Source organism: Fukomys damarensis, unplaced genomic scaffold (genome assembly GCF_012274545.1).
Source record: "Fukomys damarensis isolate Sample0158 unplaced genomic scaffold, DMR_v1.0_HiC HiC_scaffold_15, whole genome shotgun sequence".
Lineage (NCBI taxonomy): Eukaryota > Metazoa > Chordata > Mammalia > Rodentia > Bathyergidae > Fukomys > Fukomys damarensis.
This window is the reverse complement of record NW_022900927.1, coordinates 57,610,019-57,628,792: the sequence shown is the minus strand read 5'-3', so window position 1 is coordinate 57,628,792 and position 18,774 is coordinate 57,610,019. Positions and strand designations below refer to the sequence as shown.

Here is an 18,774-nt window from a genome sequence, read left to right as displayed (position 1 = left end):
GACAAGAAACTCAAAGTCCTTCTCTTTCCTAAAAATGGAGAAAACAGATCTTTAAACACTTTTCAGGAACAGAGAGAAAACTGAAGATTCATGAAACATCATACATATAGCTGTTTTTTCAAGAAAGTTTCTGGAGTTTTTTGAAAGTTCTTTTTTTAAGTACTTATTAATATTACATGATGATGCGGAAGCTACTGCATGCATTTAACATATCTTAATATCAATCTCCTCCCCCCCACCTCCTGCTTGTCCCCTTCCCCATCATTAGAAGTCTAGCTCCTGGCTTCACATCCTCTTTCAATTATTAATTAACATTTCTCATATACAAAAAACATATTTTCTAAGGCTAAAGTTTCCAAATTTTTAAGCTAAAAATCTAGATGAAAATCATTCCAAAAGCAGAAGGCTGTTCTGCAGTTGATACTAAGAAGACAAAGATTAGCATTCAGAACCCCCAGGTAGAAGGGCCAGAGGACTCGCCGAGCTCCTAGTGGACATTCTGGGAGGGATGTATGGAAACGGGGTGAACCCAGGCAGAAGGAACCTCAGCAAACCTATAAACCACCTTTGTCTCACTTAATAGCCTGGTTAGACCAAGGTGGTCAGATTCCATCCACTCTCTATGCCTAGAGCAGAGGGTGAATTTAGTCCAAAGGATAGTGTCAAAAGCCTCTCATTTTGCTAGGTAATTTCCAAATTTTTTCTAGTATTGGTAATTTGCAAATTTTTTCTAGCATTCAGCATATATTTGATACTTAGATTTGATCAGGCTGCTCTAAAAAAGTAAAGTTAAAGGTTAATCTCATAAACATAGATGAAATAATCCTAAATATTAGCAAAGTAAATCCAAGTTAATGAATGAGGTTTGTTCAGAGGGCAAGGATGCTTTAACATTTAAAAATCAATAAAATGACTATATTCAAAGAATTAAAAGGAAAATTATATGTTCATATAGATGCAGTAAAAGCAACTGATAAAACTCATTTGTAATTAAACAAAACAAAAAAAAAAACCCTCTTAGCAAACAAGTTGATCGAACATTTTGTGCTTTTCTTCTATCACCTTTAGACATGTGTTAAAATCTTCCCCGGAACTGTTGACCTTGTCCTTTGCTTTAGGTGCATGAAATATTGGAGTTTTTATGTCTTTCCAGTGAATGAAAACTTACATTACGAAGTATCTTCTTTAACTCCAGGGGTGGGGGGGGCTTAAAATTCACTCCATTGTACCTTTTTTTTTCTTTTGGCTAGATTTTGCCTCGTTTACAAGTAACTTTCCCCATTATCGTTCTTTCTGTAGCTCAAAATTTCAAAATCTCCGCTCTGCCAATTTTTCTGTTTCAGTTGGAGTGGACATTCTATCTATACCTAGTACTTTTGGTCTTAAATATACTACCTTGCTATTGTCTCCTAGTTGTTCCACTGGTCTTATTTTATTAAGTATTCACTGAAATTTAACATACCTTAGTAAGAGTTTCCTTCACAGGCTTATAAAATTTCAAAATCTCCGTTCTGCCAATTTTTCTGTTTCAGTTGGAGTGGACATTCTATCTATACCTAGTATTTTTGGTCTTAAATATACTACCTTGCTATTGTCTCCTAGGTGTTCCACTGGTCTTATTTTATTAAGTATTCACTGAAATTTAACATACCTTAGTAAGAGTTTCCTTCACAGGCTTACATTTTCACCAAATGAGCACATCCATACAACAGCAACCAGTTTTCTTGTCATGATGCTGCCTCATTTTGGTATCAGAGTAATGGCCTCAAGGAGTTGAGAATTACTCGTCTTATAAGCATTAATTGAGAATTGGGATATTTTCTTCTTTGGGATATTTGAAAGAATTCACCAATACAGCCCTTCATACTTAACATTTTCTTTGCCAGAAATATCTGTAGTCTGTGGTGATGCTGTTTTAATAATGGCAGGGGATGTCTTCTTCTCATTAATGTGGCCACCAAACTGATTGATAAACAACTTTTGGTTTTGCTGATTTTTTTCAACTGGTTTTGTTTTCCAATTATATTGTACTTTCATATTTTCCTTTTTCTACTTTGAAGTTCACTTATTTTTCCGGCTTTAGGTAGAAGTGAGGTCATTGATTAAAGATAGATGATAAGATTACTTTCTCCATAATTACTGCCCTAATTCCTACAAATTTTTAATCTTCATTTGCATTCAGTGTACTAATATTTATTTCATTTCACATTTAAACTCTTTTTATATTTAAATGGGTTATTGTATTCAGTATACAGTTATGCTTTTTTGTTTTCTTTTTTTCGAGACAGGGACTTGCTACGTGATTCTGACTGGCCTTGAACTCATCACGTAGCTGTCCTTGAACTTGCAGTGATCATGCCACAGCCTTCCAAACGCTGGGATTACAGGTGTTGCCACCATGTCTTGCTTATAGTTGGACTTTTAAAGATTCAATCTGAAATCGCTAATGAATGAGTTCAGTGAGTTTATATTTAATGTAATTATGGATACAGCTATTCATTTATCTACCATGTTAGCATTTGTTTGTTCTCTTTTGTCTCCTTTTGGATTTAACTATTGCATTTTGTTTACTGATTTATTAGCTATTTATTGGTTATTTTTTCTGGTTGCTAAATTTAGCATTTACAGGTCACATGCTTATTACAGTTTACATTCAGGTAACACTATCCCACTCCAGTTGTTCAGGAACCTTCCAACCTCATGATCATGGTGCACTGTTAAGTCTACATAATATCTTATGTTTTGCTTCAAATAATCTATTATCTTTGAAATAGTAATTAACATTTTAAAATCCTGTGTTCACACATTAACCTTTTTGTTCTTCATTTCTTTATGTTGTTGCAAATTTCCATCTGGCATCATCTTACTCCTAAGACGTTAATATTTCTGCTGGTTCATTCTGCTTGTGATAAACTTTTTCAACTTTCCTAAGTCTGAAGAGTTTCATTTTTGTTTCTCAAACATATTTTCACTAGATATAGAATTCTAAAGGAAAATTTTTCTTTCAATAAAGATACTGATAAAGAATCTGAGTTGCATAGCAAACAGTATCAAGTATCAGATTGGAGATACAGGCATATTGGTGTTACAGCAGCACAGTTAATAACTGCTTAGTCTTGGAAGCAGAATGCGTCCGTCAGCAGATGAGTGAATAAAGAAATATACACACAACGGAGTCTACTGTAAAGATAACTTGAGTGATTTACAGGAAACGGATGCACCTTGAGACCATAATGTTAACTAAAATAAATCAGACACACAAGCTTAAATATCACATGGCTTCTCTTACATGAGAAACTCAAAATACAAATAAAGAGCAAAATAAAAGACTGCTAATAGGAAATCAGAAGATAGCTCTTTCTCAAACAGGAAGGGGATCGAGAGTTAGGAGAAGCAGAGAAGAGGGGAGGAAAAACAAGATATACCAACTCCTGGGCCAGGGATTTAGCTCAGTGGTGCCACCACCTGCCTCATTAGCACAGGTCCGGAGTTTGATCCCGGGTACCAAAAGCAAAAACGAAGAAGATGTAACAATTCCCCACAAGAAATGTAAACATTATGTGCTACAAACATGTACTAATAAGTAAAATAAAAAATAAACTGCAAAAAAAAGAAAATGTGTATAAAAATATTGTTCTACCGTGACCTTTTTTCTTACATGCCTTTTTCTTCAACTTCTTTTAAGAATTTTCTCTTGTTGCTGGTTTTAAGGACTTTGATGCATTTTCTTCTTATTTCTTTTTTTCAGTTCATTGAATTTCTTGGGTCCCATTTGTTTCCCTCTCTCAAGGTTTACTGCATAATGTACAATATCTTGTAACTATTTTCACACATTTTGTCTGTTTTATTACTGTTATTATTTAATTTACAGTGAGAAAGTAAATTCAATCCCTATTATTCCATTTTGGCCACAGGCAAAAAAGCTTTGTTTCAGATCTCTCATTTATTGAATATAAAATTTTTGTATTTTGTACTTAAGCTTTTAAATCCATGACAAAAATGTTTCATCTATACACATAAAATTACTAAAATTGTTTATCCCACTTCTTTTAATATACATTATATGCATGTATAGAAAAAGGCAACAGGAAAATATTAATAGATTTAAATACAACAGTCAGGCAAAACACACTAATACTATACATTATGTCTTCCAAACCTATTGGATAGTGACAGAAAAAACTTGGTACAAGTCATAAGGCTTTGATAATCTGCTAGGAAAAGATTACATTAACACCTCCATATGCTTTAATATAAATGTATTCTTTAAGGAGTACTGGGGAAAAGTAAAAGCACTGATTTTTATTTTCAGAAAAAATTATTAGTATGTTAACACTAACTTAAGATTTTTAGTGTTTTCCATCACTTTGGAAAAACAAAGATAACACGCTAAACTAGGGCTGTGTGTGTGTTCTTTTTCTTTTGTTTTCCCAAATTCTGGTAAATGTTTCAACCCCAAAGCCAAAGTTGGGCAGCCGAGCTACCCAGATGATACAGAGTTTAAGTCTTTGGACAAGAGACAACAATAACATAAACATGCGAGCAGATCCCCTTACCTCACACCACTAGAAGCAGAGATAATATGATAGTAGCTCTACATGTTCAACTATTGCCAAGGAACTGAAAACTCTCTTCACTGTGAACCTTTGTAATTTTATGGTAAGGCCAATAATTTTAAAATATTCACAACACACAACAAATTAGAGAAAGTTTATGCTACAAACCACAAAACAAAATAATCCACATTTTTCAAATGGGAGAAGTGGTAATAATGCTGTAGTATTTTGAATCTAATATGCAATTTCCATTGATAGCATGCTGAGTCATTGTGAAGAAAACTTTGTAGTATAAATTTAAATATTAGGAATTCATAGAATGATCAGCAGACATATCAGCTCTCACAGTTAGCTAATAAACACCAAGCAGTAGAGAGCTAGAAGTACAGTAGCATAAATGCACAAGACATAGTTTATTTGTACAATTCAAAATTTCAAAACTTAGCACATGTACAGTAATAGTCATACTTGATGTCATCAAGTTAATAAAATAATTACTAGCCAACTCTTTTACTCATCAGTGGCTTTTAAAAAATCAAATGCCATTTAAATTTTTTTTCTGCATAAAAATAGAAAGCATATGAAAATTTTAAATTTCAGTTACACCCCAAAAATTTCTAAGGTCATCTGTCAATAAAATATGTATCAGTAAAAAAAGATAATTAAAAACCAAACATTTTTTATGAAACTACTTTTATGAAATTTTATTCGCTCATGAAAAAGGGCACTTAGTATATAGTTAAAGCTTTCAGAAAATAAAGACCCTGTGAATTTTCTTAAGGCAGATGATATACTGTAGTATTTAATATAAAAATATAAATATTTTTGACAAAGAAGATGAAATAATGGTTGGTACAAAATCTCAACAGCCTGAACCTGAAAACATCATTTCCCCCAGAGGTCATGAACACAATACTGATTTTATATAGTTCTGTGTTGCCAAAAACTTCAAAAATTATTAAAAAGTAAGGTAGTCACTGAAATTTCAAAAGTGGGCCCGTAGTCTTTTGTTTTCTTCTCGTAGTCTTTCTATTTCAGCCACTAAACCTTCATTCACTGAGTATCTCTCAAGCAAAGAGTGCATTTCGTTCTAGGAAAAAGGGAAATGTTTTTAAATGACTGGTATTTCACATCATTTGGCAAGCTATGCTTTATTTCTATGCTCCCAGCTATCATTTCTCGCATGTTCATTTAACTAGCTGAATGGTATCGCTCGTATTTAACTCCAAAAGCCACTGGTAACGTGGAAGATTTATATTCACAGATTTTGGGCAGCTTTCCACTTACTGAAGGGAAAAAAAGCTGTTAAAAAGTAGCCTTAATTATTATGTAAAAAAAAAAAAGTGACCACTTAAAATCTATTTTACTTATTAAATTTCTGAAACTATCTTAGCAATTAACAAAAATGCATTACCCTACAATGAACTGTTTTGAGATCCACACCACTTTACATTCACCTAGAAGATAATCTGCCGTACATACCAGTTGCATATGAAACTGTTTAATCATTTCCACTTGCAAATTCACAATGTCCCGGTGGCATGCTTCTCTAGAGAAAAATATGAAACATTTGTCAGAAGGCTAACACTTCGGCAATTCTAGATCATTCGAGAAAAAATTTTATTGTCAATTACTGGACATTTGATAATTATCCAAAATAAAAATAACAATGCATTCAACCCTTACTTAACTGTGTGTTTGGCACTATTTCTTATACTTCAAATATTAGAACTCATTTAATCCTCACAATTAGGAGCTATCGTTTCCTCCATTTTACCAACTAAGTCACTGAGCCAGTTATAACTTGTCCACAGCCACCTAACTGACAAATGGTGGTGCAGGAAGCAAACTCAAGCTGTCTGCCTGTGGCTCTCCTACTGTACTGTATGCCTTTAGATAGAAGTAATCATGAAAGAAAGATACAGACTTGTAACACAAGAAATAGAAACAATTCTTTAGATTACAAAGATCACCTAATTATCAATGTTTTAGCTACAAAAAAATTTTTTTCCAGTAGAAATGTGGGTGGCTGGAACATGATTTACTCAATAAAATGCAATTAATTCACGCCTACAAAAGAACACATGAAAATTAGAAACACTGGTCACTCATAATACAACTAAGGAACTAGAACTTTATCAAGTCAGAGAAACTGATATCCTATCTGATACAATCACTTAACTGTTGGGGAGAAATCCCAGGAAAGAAGCTGTAATTCCCTGAACTTTGAGCAAAGAAATGCTTTCCTTAAAAAACTGTATTTGAGGCTCAGTGGTGCTGCCGCCTGCCTCACAAGAACAAGGGGCCAAGTTTGATCCCTGGTACCAAAAACAAACAAACAAAACTGTATTTGAATAGTAGTATTTAATCTGTTTTTATTGTGCTTGTTTTGGGGCATTACAAAAGTATATCTACAGTCTTCAGCAGATTATACTGGAGAGATAACACACTTTCAAGTTCATAGTCTATTAATTCACTGCTTTATACTGGCATACCCAATTTCCTGTCAATTGATACTTGATTTTCAAGTTTTTATTAGATATGTTGTTATAAAACAATCATGTATATAATTCTTAATCCACAAATATCAATACCCACAGATATATCCAGTAATAAACCCAGGTGTACACTTGTTCAGTTTTATAAAGTCACACGAATTGTTTTTCCAAGTGGTAATATTAGTGAATACGTTCATCATCAATACAACAGTTCTCTGTGCTCCATATCCTCACCAGGACTTGGTATCATTTCCTACTTAGCAGGTACGAAATGGCATCTTACTGCATTTTCTGTTCTCTGACTAATTATGGGATTGAACATTTTTTCCTCATGTTCATGTACAATTCCTCTTCTAAAAAAATGTCTTTTCAAATATTTTTCTTATTCATTTAAGCATTCCTTATATAATCTGATCTTTTGCTAGTGGCATTAGTACTACAGGTGTTTCTTATCCTTTGACTTTGTTAATGACACCTCATGATGAGAGTTATCAATAACTCAGATTTATTAACAATACTGCGTCAAATTTACCAATCTATTTTTATGAGTATTGTTTTTCCTTATTACTAATCATTTTTCTACCCTGAAATTATAAACTCTTATACCACCTAAAATTTGCCTCTTACATTTAAACTTTTTAAAATACAGAATTGATTTTTTGAATAGTATGGAATAGAGATCTACATTTATTTTTACACAAACAATCACATACCTCAATATAACGATTATTCCATAGTCTGCACACAGATCTGCAATGTTACCTGTCATCTATCAAATTTCTTTCTAGACTCGGAAAGCCCTTTGGCTAATCTGACCACCCTGTGTCAACATAATACTATACCAATCTTACTTTAAAATTAAGCTTATCCATCTGATTAAGTCCTCCTTCAACCTTATTCTTCTCCAGAGTGTCTCTGTCATTCTTGGGCCTTTTTCTTCCATATATGTATTTTGGAATCATTTCATCATCATCTTTTGCATAACTGAGTTGATATTTTGATTGACTTGTGGACTGACATCTTCATAATATCTTTACATTTACTTAAGTGTTAATGTTTTGTAATACATTTTAAAATGTTTTTCCTACAAAAATCTCCACCATCTTTGAGATTTAATGCCAAGTACCTTATTTTTTTCCAATGACAAAGTATTTCTAAAAATTCCTTCTGCTCTGTAATGAAAAAAGCTGAATTCAAAATAAAAGCTATCAGAGGGGCTGGGAGTGTAGATCAGTGGTAGACTGCCTGCCTTGCATGCATGAGACTTTGGGTTTTATTGCCAGCATCAATCAATCAATCAATCAATCAAGGTATGAGAGCACCTGCCATATAGCTAGGACTTCAAGGGACATGGTCTTGTAACTAAGGGAAGTCTACTACTTAAGACCTATATTTACCCCCCTTTCCTTCTGCAGTATGTGATGATTCTATACTAAGGGAAAAAAGAGGGAACAGTGGCCTACAGCTGGATCTAAAGTTTTATAGACTTTTAAAGGCCAAGTGAAGACTCATGACAGTTAAAAATCTGAAGAAACCCTAGATATATAGTTCACATTTATTTCACCCACAGACCTCACTGAGGGCTAATGTTAAAAAAAAAAAAAATACAGACAAGCAGAGCAACAGGGCTGACAGACCTCACCCTCCAAGCAACAGAAGCAGAGAGCCTGGAGTCAGGCCAAGGAGCACCGAGACCACCACCTTGAAAGCACTCCAGGGCCTCAGGGAGAAGGTAGCAGCTGCTCTTCACAGCTGAGGACATCAGGGCAGAATGAGTCCCTCCATACTGACCCTGTTAGGACCCCAACGATAGGGATGCTGTGTACAACCTACAAGACTGAGGGCAACAGAGATCCTGATACTGGGTGCCAGGGCAGAGAAAGCCAGGGAGATCAGAGTGCCAAAGAATCCACCTCTAGCAGCCCAAAGAGCCAGCAGCTAGGCTATAAAGAAAAGAGAAAATAAAGTCACTCAAGCACTCAGGTCTCCAGGCTTGCTGAAGGGAAAATCCTGAGCCCACTTCCTTCCAATCATCCAAACTCAGTGAACAGACATTAAATGCTTGCTGAACCCATAACAAATAGCACCACGTTACTCCCGTGACTAAAGATGCTAAAGACACTAAAGACTCTCCACTACCTAAACCCTCCTTAACTACCTGTCTGCATCTCCTGCCAGTGCCTCCTGTCTAAGGTATCCCTAGAATTTACGATCACGTCTGTTCATGTTGTTCCCAGACTTCTGTGTAAAATCAAACCTCGTTACACCCTTCTAAATCTGCCCCAGCACACTGCTTCCTTTCTGTATTCCAACCTCATTTTGTTCACAATACAGTCAGCTGTCTCCCGATATTCTATTATGTCATAAATATTTATGTATTCCTAAAAAACCTCACATTCTTGGCCGGGCATGGGGCACACGCCTGTAATCCCAGCACTCGGGAGGCTGAGGCAGGAGGATCACTGTGAGTACGAGATCAGCCTGGGCTACATAGTGAGTTCCAGGTCAGTCTCAGCTACATAGTGAGACCCTATCTCAAAAACAAAACAAAAAAAACCCCTCATATTCTTTAACACTGAACAGTATTCGAAAATAACAGCACCTAGAGAAAAAGGAATGAGGCTGACCACTCAAAAACTACGTAACTTTGTAATCAGAGCACTCACAGAAACAATTAATTCTTAATAAAAATATTAGAACAGTTAAAAAATAACTTGGTAAGTTTAACAGATAAATATTGAATAAAGTACCTTAACCAGGTGATGGTTACTTAATGGAAGGAGACAGAACACAGAAGAACTGGGATCGTCAAATTACAGAAGCATGAGGAAAATGCCTCACAACAGGGCATAATCACAAATAAGTGATTCGAACACCGAGCACACAGCTACACCAAGTTAAGAGAAAGAGGAGAGGGATGTGGATGGGGTTAATGTATTCAGGTGTGCTAATGCTAATATGCTGTTCTTTAAAGAACAAACACAGTTTCTCCATTATACTGTCAACACTGCCCTGTTTGCCAATCACAAGTGAACTAATTCAAATTAAACGAGCACACACAGCAGGACACACTGTAGCTAACCCAAATAGATTATAAAGGCCTGTGGGTAGATGGCTCATTTCTGTATACTTAGCATCTTGTACACAAACCACTATATACTGGAAATGCTGGAATTTTTTTCTAATATTAAAAGTATATTTTAAACTTAAACATTGAAAATAAATTTGTATCAATGAAACCAGACACCTTCAATAATCCTGTTCATGATAATCCAAGAAACTATAGGTTAAAAAGGTTAAAAAAATTCTAATAATTTAAGTTTCCAAAATATTAAAATAAGCAAGCAGCAGCATTCTAGAACACATTTTCTTGTAATTCATAATTCAAAAGAGGAAAAGATAAGGCTAGAAACCCAGTGTGATGGTGCATGCTTATAATCTCAGCTTGGAAGGCTGAGGCAGGAAGATCACCACAAGTTCAAGGCCAGCTTAACTACACAGTGAGTTCAAGGCCAGTGTGAACTACATGGTGAGACAGAAGAAAACAAAACAACAACAAAAAGACAAAGTTAGGGCCGGGGATTTGGCTCAGTGGTTCCATCGCCTGCCTTGCAAACCCAAAGGCCTGAGTTTGATCCCCAGTTTAAAAAAAAAAAAAAAAAAAAAAAAAAAAAAAAAAAAAAAAAAAAAAAAAAAAAAAAAAAAAAAAAAAAAAAAAAAAAAAAAAAAAAAAAAAGACAAAGTTACATTAAGGAAAAAATTTTTATGTTAAGTGTTACTACATTCTGATGCATATTTTGAAATTATGATTTTTTTTAAAATACCTTTCTTTGTATTGCACACATAGCACACTTAATAGGTGATCTATAACTATCACATGTAAGAACTACATTTGAGTTTACAAGATTCTGCTGATAATTTTAAAGAACCCACAACAGCAGCCTGCACATTACACTTCCTTGTGAAGTTACGTGATAATTGCTCTAGGTAAATGTGTCCTTTTCTGGTTGATGGTCAATAAATGCAGTGCAATCAGCCTTAAAAAACTCATCATGTTTTCTACGGCTTTGTGGTTACCAGAACCTAGATACTACCAGCATTATGTACACAGTTACTCTCATCTAGTGAAACAACAAAAATATAAGATCTACATAGAAAGAGTAATTTCTCAATTATACCTGAAGTCATCCAATGTCTCCTGTATCATGTTCTGAATAAAGCGGATTTGAACAGATGTCAATGGTGCATTTGGCCGACTGTTTCCAATCGTATCGACTATTTTTTCTGAGAGGGAACTGGCCACTCCAGCTGTGACAGAGGATGCTATCTTCGGATCTAAAATAAAGAAGGAATGGATAAAATATTAATAGTCAACTAGGAGACATCAAACATTTCTAAATAAGATTTGGCATGAAGAAATTTGAAAAACTGGCAAAGCACTGGGTTCCTGTGACATTTAGAAAAATTCACTGTCTGGAATACAAATTTAAAAAATTTTTATGACATTATTTCTAATAGTCATTTATCTATATATATAAACTGCCAACTGTCTAATGCAGTAACATATGACAGAGGGATTCATCGTGAAGAATCTCTGAACCATTTCTTCTTATAAAAGATGAATGTGACAAGCTGTACCACGAACCAGATAAACCAAGACTATTAAAAACAAACAGAAGGAACACAGGACTAAAGTAGTGCTACAGCTAAAGCCCTAGAGTTTAAGCCAACACAACACATCCATGCAAACCTTAAAGTACAATACAGATACCCATATAAAAGAGCTGCTTCTCTATGAAGGTTCTCTTTGTATAGGTTACTCTTAAAGGTGAACCTAAGAGCCCTTTAAATGTTATCAAGTTTTTATGACTCTGTGACATAAATTCTAAGAGTAAGGCTTTAATATGAAAAAGGGAAAAAATTTATAATTCCAAGTTATCATTCCTTTTCAAATAATCCTACAAAATAATTCTATATATACCATATTAAATCAAAGCCTTATATAGGTGATTGAAAATGAAATTCACACCAAATGAACAAATCAATGTTGCTGGACTTAACCACCATATACATTTCACTGCCTTCCAGTAATAAAGTCACACTGTAAAAATGTCCATAAACTTTAAACTCCTTGGGCTCTTTTTTAAGTCTCTGATCATTCTATCCTTTCCAAGTTAAATAATGGGAAGGTTATTCAACTGAACACTGTCAAACATCAGGAAGCTTTATGAACTTACTTAGGGTTGAGGATCCATTTACTGAGGGTTCATATATCAACTGGGCTTCAATTTCTTTCTCTGGCTTTTCAAATTTCTCGAGATTTCTTGTTTGGTTAGAGGATGGAGAGGTACTCAGATTTCCAGCTTCAGCAACAGAGATCAACTTTGCAAACTTCACATTTAAAGTAGACAATTATTTTAATTATAATTTGCTTTACCCATATACTTCTAAAAGTTTATGTACTTTCCACTTTTTTGTGCAGTAGGTAGGACAAGGGAAATGAAGGAAGAATAGGAAAAGATTTAAAAGAAGTAAAACAGATATTAGGACCAGCAGCAAAATAAGTCTACTAATCAAAAATAATCACAACAATGAGAAGGAAAAGCTAATTTTCAAGCATCTGCTGTTGAATATAATTTAAAATTCAAATCATTGGCAAAAAAGAAATTAAAAAAAAAAAAAAGAAAAAGAAAATCCCTAAGCTCTCATGTGGTAAACTAGACAAAAATATTTAAAAAATAAAAGACATTTTTGTACTTGCTACATGTTAACTGCAATATTACTCTAAAAAGGAGATATGAAAATACATATCACACACCTAACATTTGCTCTTCCTATAGTATCTGACCATTTTGAACGCCTACGTAAGCAATTATGTTCCATGTTCAATACTGTGTTTTTAGCAAAAGTACTGATGATGAGCTCCATTCTCAGCACCACCAATTCTGCACTGTCCTAGAGTAAGTGACCTGATTACCAACTTCATGCTTAATGCTGCGAAGAAAATGTATTTTAAAAGCAGCTGTAATATGTTCTTAGACAGATTATCATTTTAGAAAAAAACACTTACTTTTACAATTGCTGGTACTCTCATATATCCAAAGACAGATTGCAAAGCGTCTTTTAGCTATTAAAGTGTTACGACACAGGCTGGAGGCCCAGCTCAGTGATACAGTGTTTTCTTAGCATACGTGAGACCTTGGCTTCTAACCCCAGCCGTCTCTCATCACATAAAAAAAGGTGACATCAGGACTGAAGAGTCTTTTCTACCTAGTAAGTGCATATGGAGCACCGTCAATCATTAGGATACATCCCCTGGCAGCCTGCTTTCAACTGACAGGCATGCAGGGGGAATTCAGCATCATTCGCATGTAGATACCTGTTTTAAGGAGTCTTTAGGTTCCTGTTTTCCCAGATATGTTTTCTTAGACTCAGCTGTCAGATCGTGATTTTCATTTTCTTCTTTCCCTGGAGATCCCATAAAGACATTAAGAGGACTAGAATGCAAAATTGGAGTACTTGAATTTACTGGATTTTTTCTTGGAGGAAACACTGAGCTCAACTGTGGGAGAAGATCAAAGCCTGAAAGAGCAAAAGATTACATTTGCACATGGATACGTTATTGAGGCACTTAACCTGCTAGGCAGACTAATACAGCAGAAGACCTGAGATTTCAATTCAGAGGACTAAGCTGTTTCTCAAATGTGCCCTTTAATTGATGTGTATGCTTGGGCATGTCTTTAAAACTCCTGAAACTCCATATTCTGATCTACCAATGTGGATAATGATATCCATCTCTTACAGCAGTAAAGCTCAAAAGAATATGTGAAAATACTTTGAAAATTACAAAAACACAAGGAATGCGTTAGTTTTTCATAACTAAGGAGTGTTAGTTTGGTTCATATCTGAGGACAGACTCTAAGATGGCTCCTCTGACCCCTGCCTTCTCAACATTCATCAATGCCTTCTTCCCTCTGATTATCAACCACACCTAGAAATTCCCTTCTAACAAAGAGAAAATGAAAAAAGTAGTGGAATGTGACTTTCAAGATTAGGTTACAAGCATACTGTGGCTTCTACCTTGGGGCCCTTTTTCACTTTTTTGAATGCAGCTCTGGCAGATACCTAGAGTGAAGAAGATCTGAGGCCAAAGGCATCCAAGCCAAGCCATTCTCAGATTCTTAACTCAGAAATAATTACACGATAAAAGTTTACTCTCCTTTTAAGCCTCAAAATGTTGGTATCACTTGTTACATAGCAATAGATAACACAGTATCACTTATAATTTTCTTTAAAATACTTCTAAGAAGTTCTTACCATCTCCTTTGCCTACAGACTCATCACTTCCCTTGTTAACTACAGCATCTGGAACAAAATAAGAAAATCACATTTTAAAATAGTGAAAAATAAGTCACAGCAACTGAAGTTTCCTACTTTCTCTAAAGAGTTCTGAGACTAGTGCCCTTTAGAAGAAATATATGAGAGAGGTTAAAGACTATAGCTAGAACTCATTTAAGCTCCATTTTCAATCTTTTAGTTTCGTGCACAGCAGCAAAGATGAAAACTTCCATGGTATGAGTCAACAAAGTACAGAACAAGCCATGAAACAGGTTCTAGAGATTCACAGCTCAGTTTTGCCTGCTGCGTTTAATGCTTTCTCACTGTAGTTCAACTAACCTTCAGTCTCTCCATCTTTAGCATGGGGATAATGCTTGACCATCTCAGAAGTTTTGAGGATCAACTGAAACAATGAAAAAGTATTTTGCAAGCAATATGGTGTTATAAAAAAATACGGTTTTATATTGTTCAATACTGTACTATTTATTTACCAGTACAGGGACAAAAACTGTTTATGTCAATTTTAATGAATTAATAAAAAGATGAGCAAAACCCATGCACAAATTCGCCAGCGTCAAACAGTCAATAATCACATGGCTGTCAGTCTTAGAAGCACTGTCATCACTGTCTAACTGCACTACCTGATCTGTATACTGCATGCTGACACACATACATTTTTATCAAGTATCAGTTTCTACTTATTTAAAGATGAAGAAGTTGAGGCATGAAGAAATCATGGCTTTTATTAAAATAGTTACATCTTTTTGACAAATTCTTTGGCAATGAAAATCAGCATTATTTTTAGTATCCATGTTTTTCCTTATTAATAACATAAAACCCTAATGAAGGGCAAAAGCCTCAAATTCTAATCACATTTTACAAAAACAACAAAACTAATTTATTTCACTTAAAAACCATTACAGAAGATAAAATGTGTAACTCTAACACTTTCAAAAAACCCGTTCACCCATCCTCCAAAGCCAAGGCTCTGCAGAGGAAGGAGAACAGGGAGCCTGTGGCTCAGGGCCCACCCCAAGCCTTCCTGTCTTCAGTGCCCCACTCACACCCTTGCACTACCCTTACTATGCAGCTCACCTCCTCCACTAAATGGAAGGCAGGGGAGTAGGACCTGGGAATTTAAGCAGATATTTTCAGGCCCAGGAAGGCACAATATCCTGGACTATCGCCCATTATTTATTCCTTCTGATTATGAAATGTAAAAAACTTGGGAAAGACAATTGTAAAGTAAAAATATTGCATAAAATCACAAGTTGACAAGGCAATTTTTATCACCTGCTACAGGTGACACTCAGATTTTCTCCAGGTTTTCCCAACTATAAATAAAACAGTAAATACACAAATCTTTGCAAGCTTCTCGAAGTATTTTCTGAGAGAAATTTGTAGAAACAAAATTACCAGGCCAAAAATTTAATTGTCAAATTATCTTCTAGTTATTTACCAATATTACTGATAATATTACTACTAGCAATGAGACTTTTCCACATTAAGGAAAATGTATAAACATCACTACCAAAAAAGGGCAGTTGAATAGTGTGCTAGTTCATACACTATGAATGATGATGTATATTATATCCACTGATCAAGCTGCCAGAGACTTTTTCTTTTTTTCTTTTTTTTGGGGGGTGGTTTTGAGACAGGGTCTCACCATGTAGTTGAGATTGACCTTGAACTCACTAGGTAGCCCAGGCTGGTCTCGAACTAACAGCTATCCTCCGAGACTTTTTCAATGGTAACATTTATATTACATTATGGGTGTGGGGTGGTATAGACAGACAGAAAGAGAGCACTTTCACGTATAATGCAAAAGACGAGACAATCTCCTAGCCAGATACTTCATGAAGACATTTAATAAAGAGTAATTCAACACAAATAATCCTAAATGCTTTAAGTCAAGATGCTATTTTTTGCATATCAAAATATGTATGATTTTATGGGGATTTATTTAGAAGTAGATGAAGGCAAAACTTCAAGAAATGTGTAGCGTCTAGGGACATGCCCAATGACAGAATGTTTGTGTGGCATAGCAAGGGTCTGGGTTTGAATCCCAGCACCACAATAAAAGAAAATTTTTTAAAAATTAAAAGATGAAAATTATGTGCACATTTACCATGTGAAAATTACTATATTTTTTAGAATTATAACTTTCAAAATATTAAGAGTAAAAGATACCACAGGAATTGAGAAAATCAACAACTTACCATGAATCAAGAAAGATGGAAGCTATTAGCCACATCTTTCAGCCAGAATGAAAATGCAATAACCACCAACATAGAACAGATCCAATGACCCAAACACACTTACCATCTCTGACAGGTGAGAACATGTCACCTAAACTACTTTTTCCTGTGTCATCAAAGCTGGAGAAATCCTGATTTCTTCCACTGTCTGTTTCCTTGGACAAAATATCTGTGGTTATGCTTCGAGGCAAACCTTAGAAGAATTTGATATAAAAATCAGTGTTCCTGTACCTTAATAAATAAGATAGAAGCCACTATTATCACACTGTTGGAATTATTCAACTGTGAGCATCAGAGAAAGCCAAATATGACAACCATTCACTTAGCCAACACTTTCAGGGAATGAAGGGTTCCTCAAAGCCAAATAGCTTATCTGTTCATACTGCAACACCTTATTTTAGCCATTTTGAAGAGGAAAATTTTTAAAACAGTTTCTGTATTTTTCTGCTCTCTTAAAGTATACTGAACATAACTTGCCTTTGATTTAACTCATGGTCATCTAGAAATGATGATGGGGGGAAAGCCTGCTAGCATACACACAACATGCCTAACACAAAACGGGATTCAATGTTAGCTCCCTATTCTCAGCTAATGGGTCTCTTCTCCCCATTCTCTTTCACTGACAGCATTACTGATTACAAATGACTTCACTAACTTTTGTACAGCACCAAGAGCAAGGAAACCAGAATATCAGACTCATGAAGACAGCAGGCAACTAAAACGGCTGCAGCAGTCGGTTTCCTCTGGCAGTTCGTAACACTGCTTTAGGGCAGGGATTTTCTAAGAACCCTGCAGGCTTTGTAGCTTCTTGCTTGCTTCTGGGTTAAAGAATGAATTCTTGAGATTGAAGACACAGATGAAAATGTGTTTCTAGACTGGTAACATGTTGCTGTACTATATTTTTAAAAGTGTTTTATTAGGCATCTCAGGCTCAAATGAAAACCATAAAGCCTCAGATGAAAACAAAGGAGAGACAGTACATTGCATATCCAGAACCACCCAGGCCTGGTTAATGAAATAAACTTCCCTAATAACATAACAATATCATTTGTACATCACAATAACTAACTCATGTTCACACCATGAGTTAAATTGTTATAGTGAGGAAATTTCCTTTCCTTTTCTCTAGGTTCTTAATGCGTTTGAACGCCTAGCTCTAGCCTCTGCAACTTTACAAAACAGCAGTTTGACAGCAGCTAAAACAGTGTTAAGACCTTATTTTTTATTTCTTAATGGCTCTTTTTCCTACTAAAAATGAACACCAGTAACAAGCTGTGGAGGTTCTTTACAACACCTAAATGAGGATACCTTCAGTAGAAGCAACAAGTCTTTCAAGCTCAAACTTTACACAAAGCTTACAATAACAATGGTGATGGTGACAATCATTAATGACAATGATTTTATCAAGAAAATCATTTACTGAGTGTCCATCATGTGCTGGGCATTTTGTTTGATTTTTCACAATAATCCCAAAACTTAAATATTACCTCAGCGTACAGAGGGAAGAAAATGAGACAAAAAACACTGCCTAAAGCTGTCCTGGTAGAAAGTGACAGACCTGGGAGTAGTCTTAACTACTCTCAACACTTCTGGGAAAAAATGTGCCTATGTATTCGAGAGTGAGAGAGAAAACAATGAAGCTAATAAAGCAAAACTCAAAGTGGTGAATTGCTAAAGGGTAAAACTCAGGGCAATTATTTCAAAATCAAATTAATAAAAATCTCTGTGTGGGGGTGAGAACATTTATTTTGCCAGAAATTTTGGGAATTTGCCAAGAATTATCACTCATCAGTGACCAAGCAGACCCATGTCATTCATTTCCTAATAGTGTCATTTTTTAAGAAACTACCTATTAAAAACTAAAAAACAGTGAGACTTCAGTTTACCATGAGAAAATTTTATTTTAAAAATTATGAATTATTAAAATTTTTGAAAATAATGGCAATTTTCAACACATAGTTATTTCAACATTTTAGCAGATATTATTCAAGGTACTATTTCAAAAAGAATTTCTTTTAGGTAAATAACAATAGTAGCTGTCCCCAAGAGTTCTTAAATAAGGACTTAATTACAGTACTTGCATTTTTCTGTATTATTTTTATTCTATAAGGTGATATAGATATT

At 34.9% G+C, this 18,774-nt stretch overlaps 1 protein-coding gene across 1 annotated transcript in view; it reads right to left on the bottom strand.

Annotated features, from left to right (window-relative positions):
* Window positions 1-5,246: 5,246 nt before the first annotated feature.
* Window positions 5,247-18,774, bottom strand: part of Nedd1 (NEDD1 gamma-tubulin ring complex targeting factor) — a 38,390-nt gene continuing 24,862 nt past the window's right edge. The window contains exons 8-14 of the mRNA XM_010629160.2: window positions 16,715-16,843; window positions 14,372-14,419; window positions 13,434-13,636; window positions 12,292-12,445; window positions 11,233-11,389; window positions 6,039-6,105; window positions 5,247-5,646 (exon numbers count right to left, since the gene is read on the bottom strand). Coding sequence (XP_010627462.1) covers window positions 5,542-5,646; window positions 6,039-6,105; window positions 11,233-11,389; window positions 12,292-12,445; window positions 13,434-13,636; window positions 14,372-14,419; window positions 16,715-16,843 — 863 coding nt within the window. The 3' untranslated portion in view covers window positions 5,247-5,541. The remainder of the gene's footprint in view (window positions 5,647-6,038; window positions 6,106-11,232; window positions 11,390-12,291; window positions 12,446-13,433; window positions 13,637-14,371; window positions 14,420-16,714; window positions 16,844-18,774) is intronic.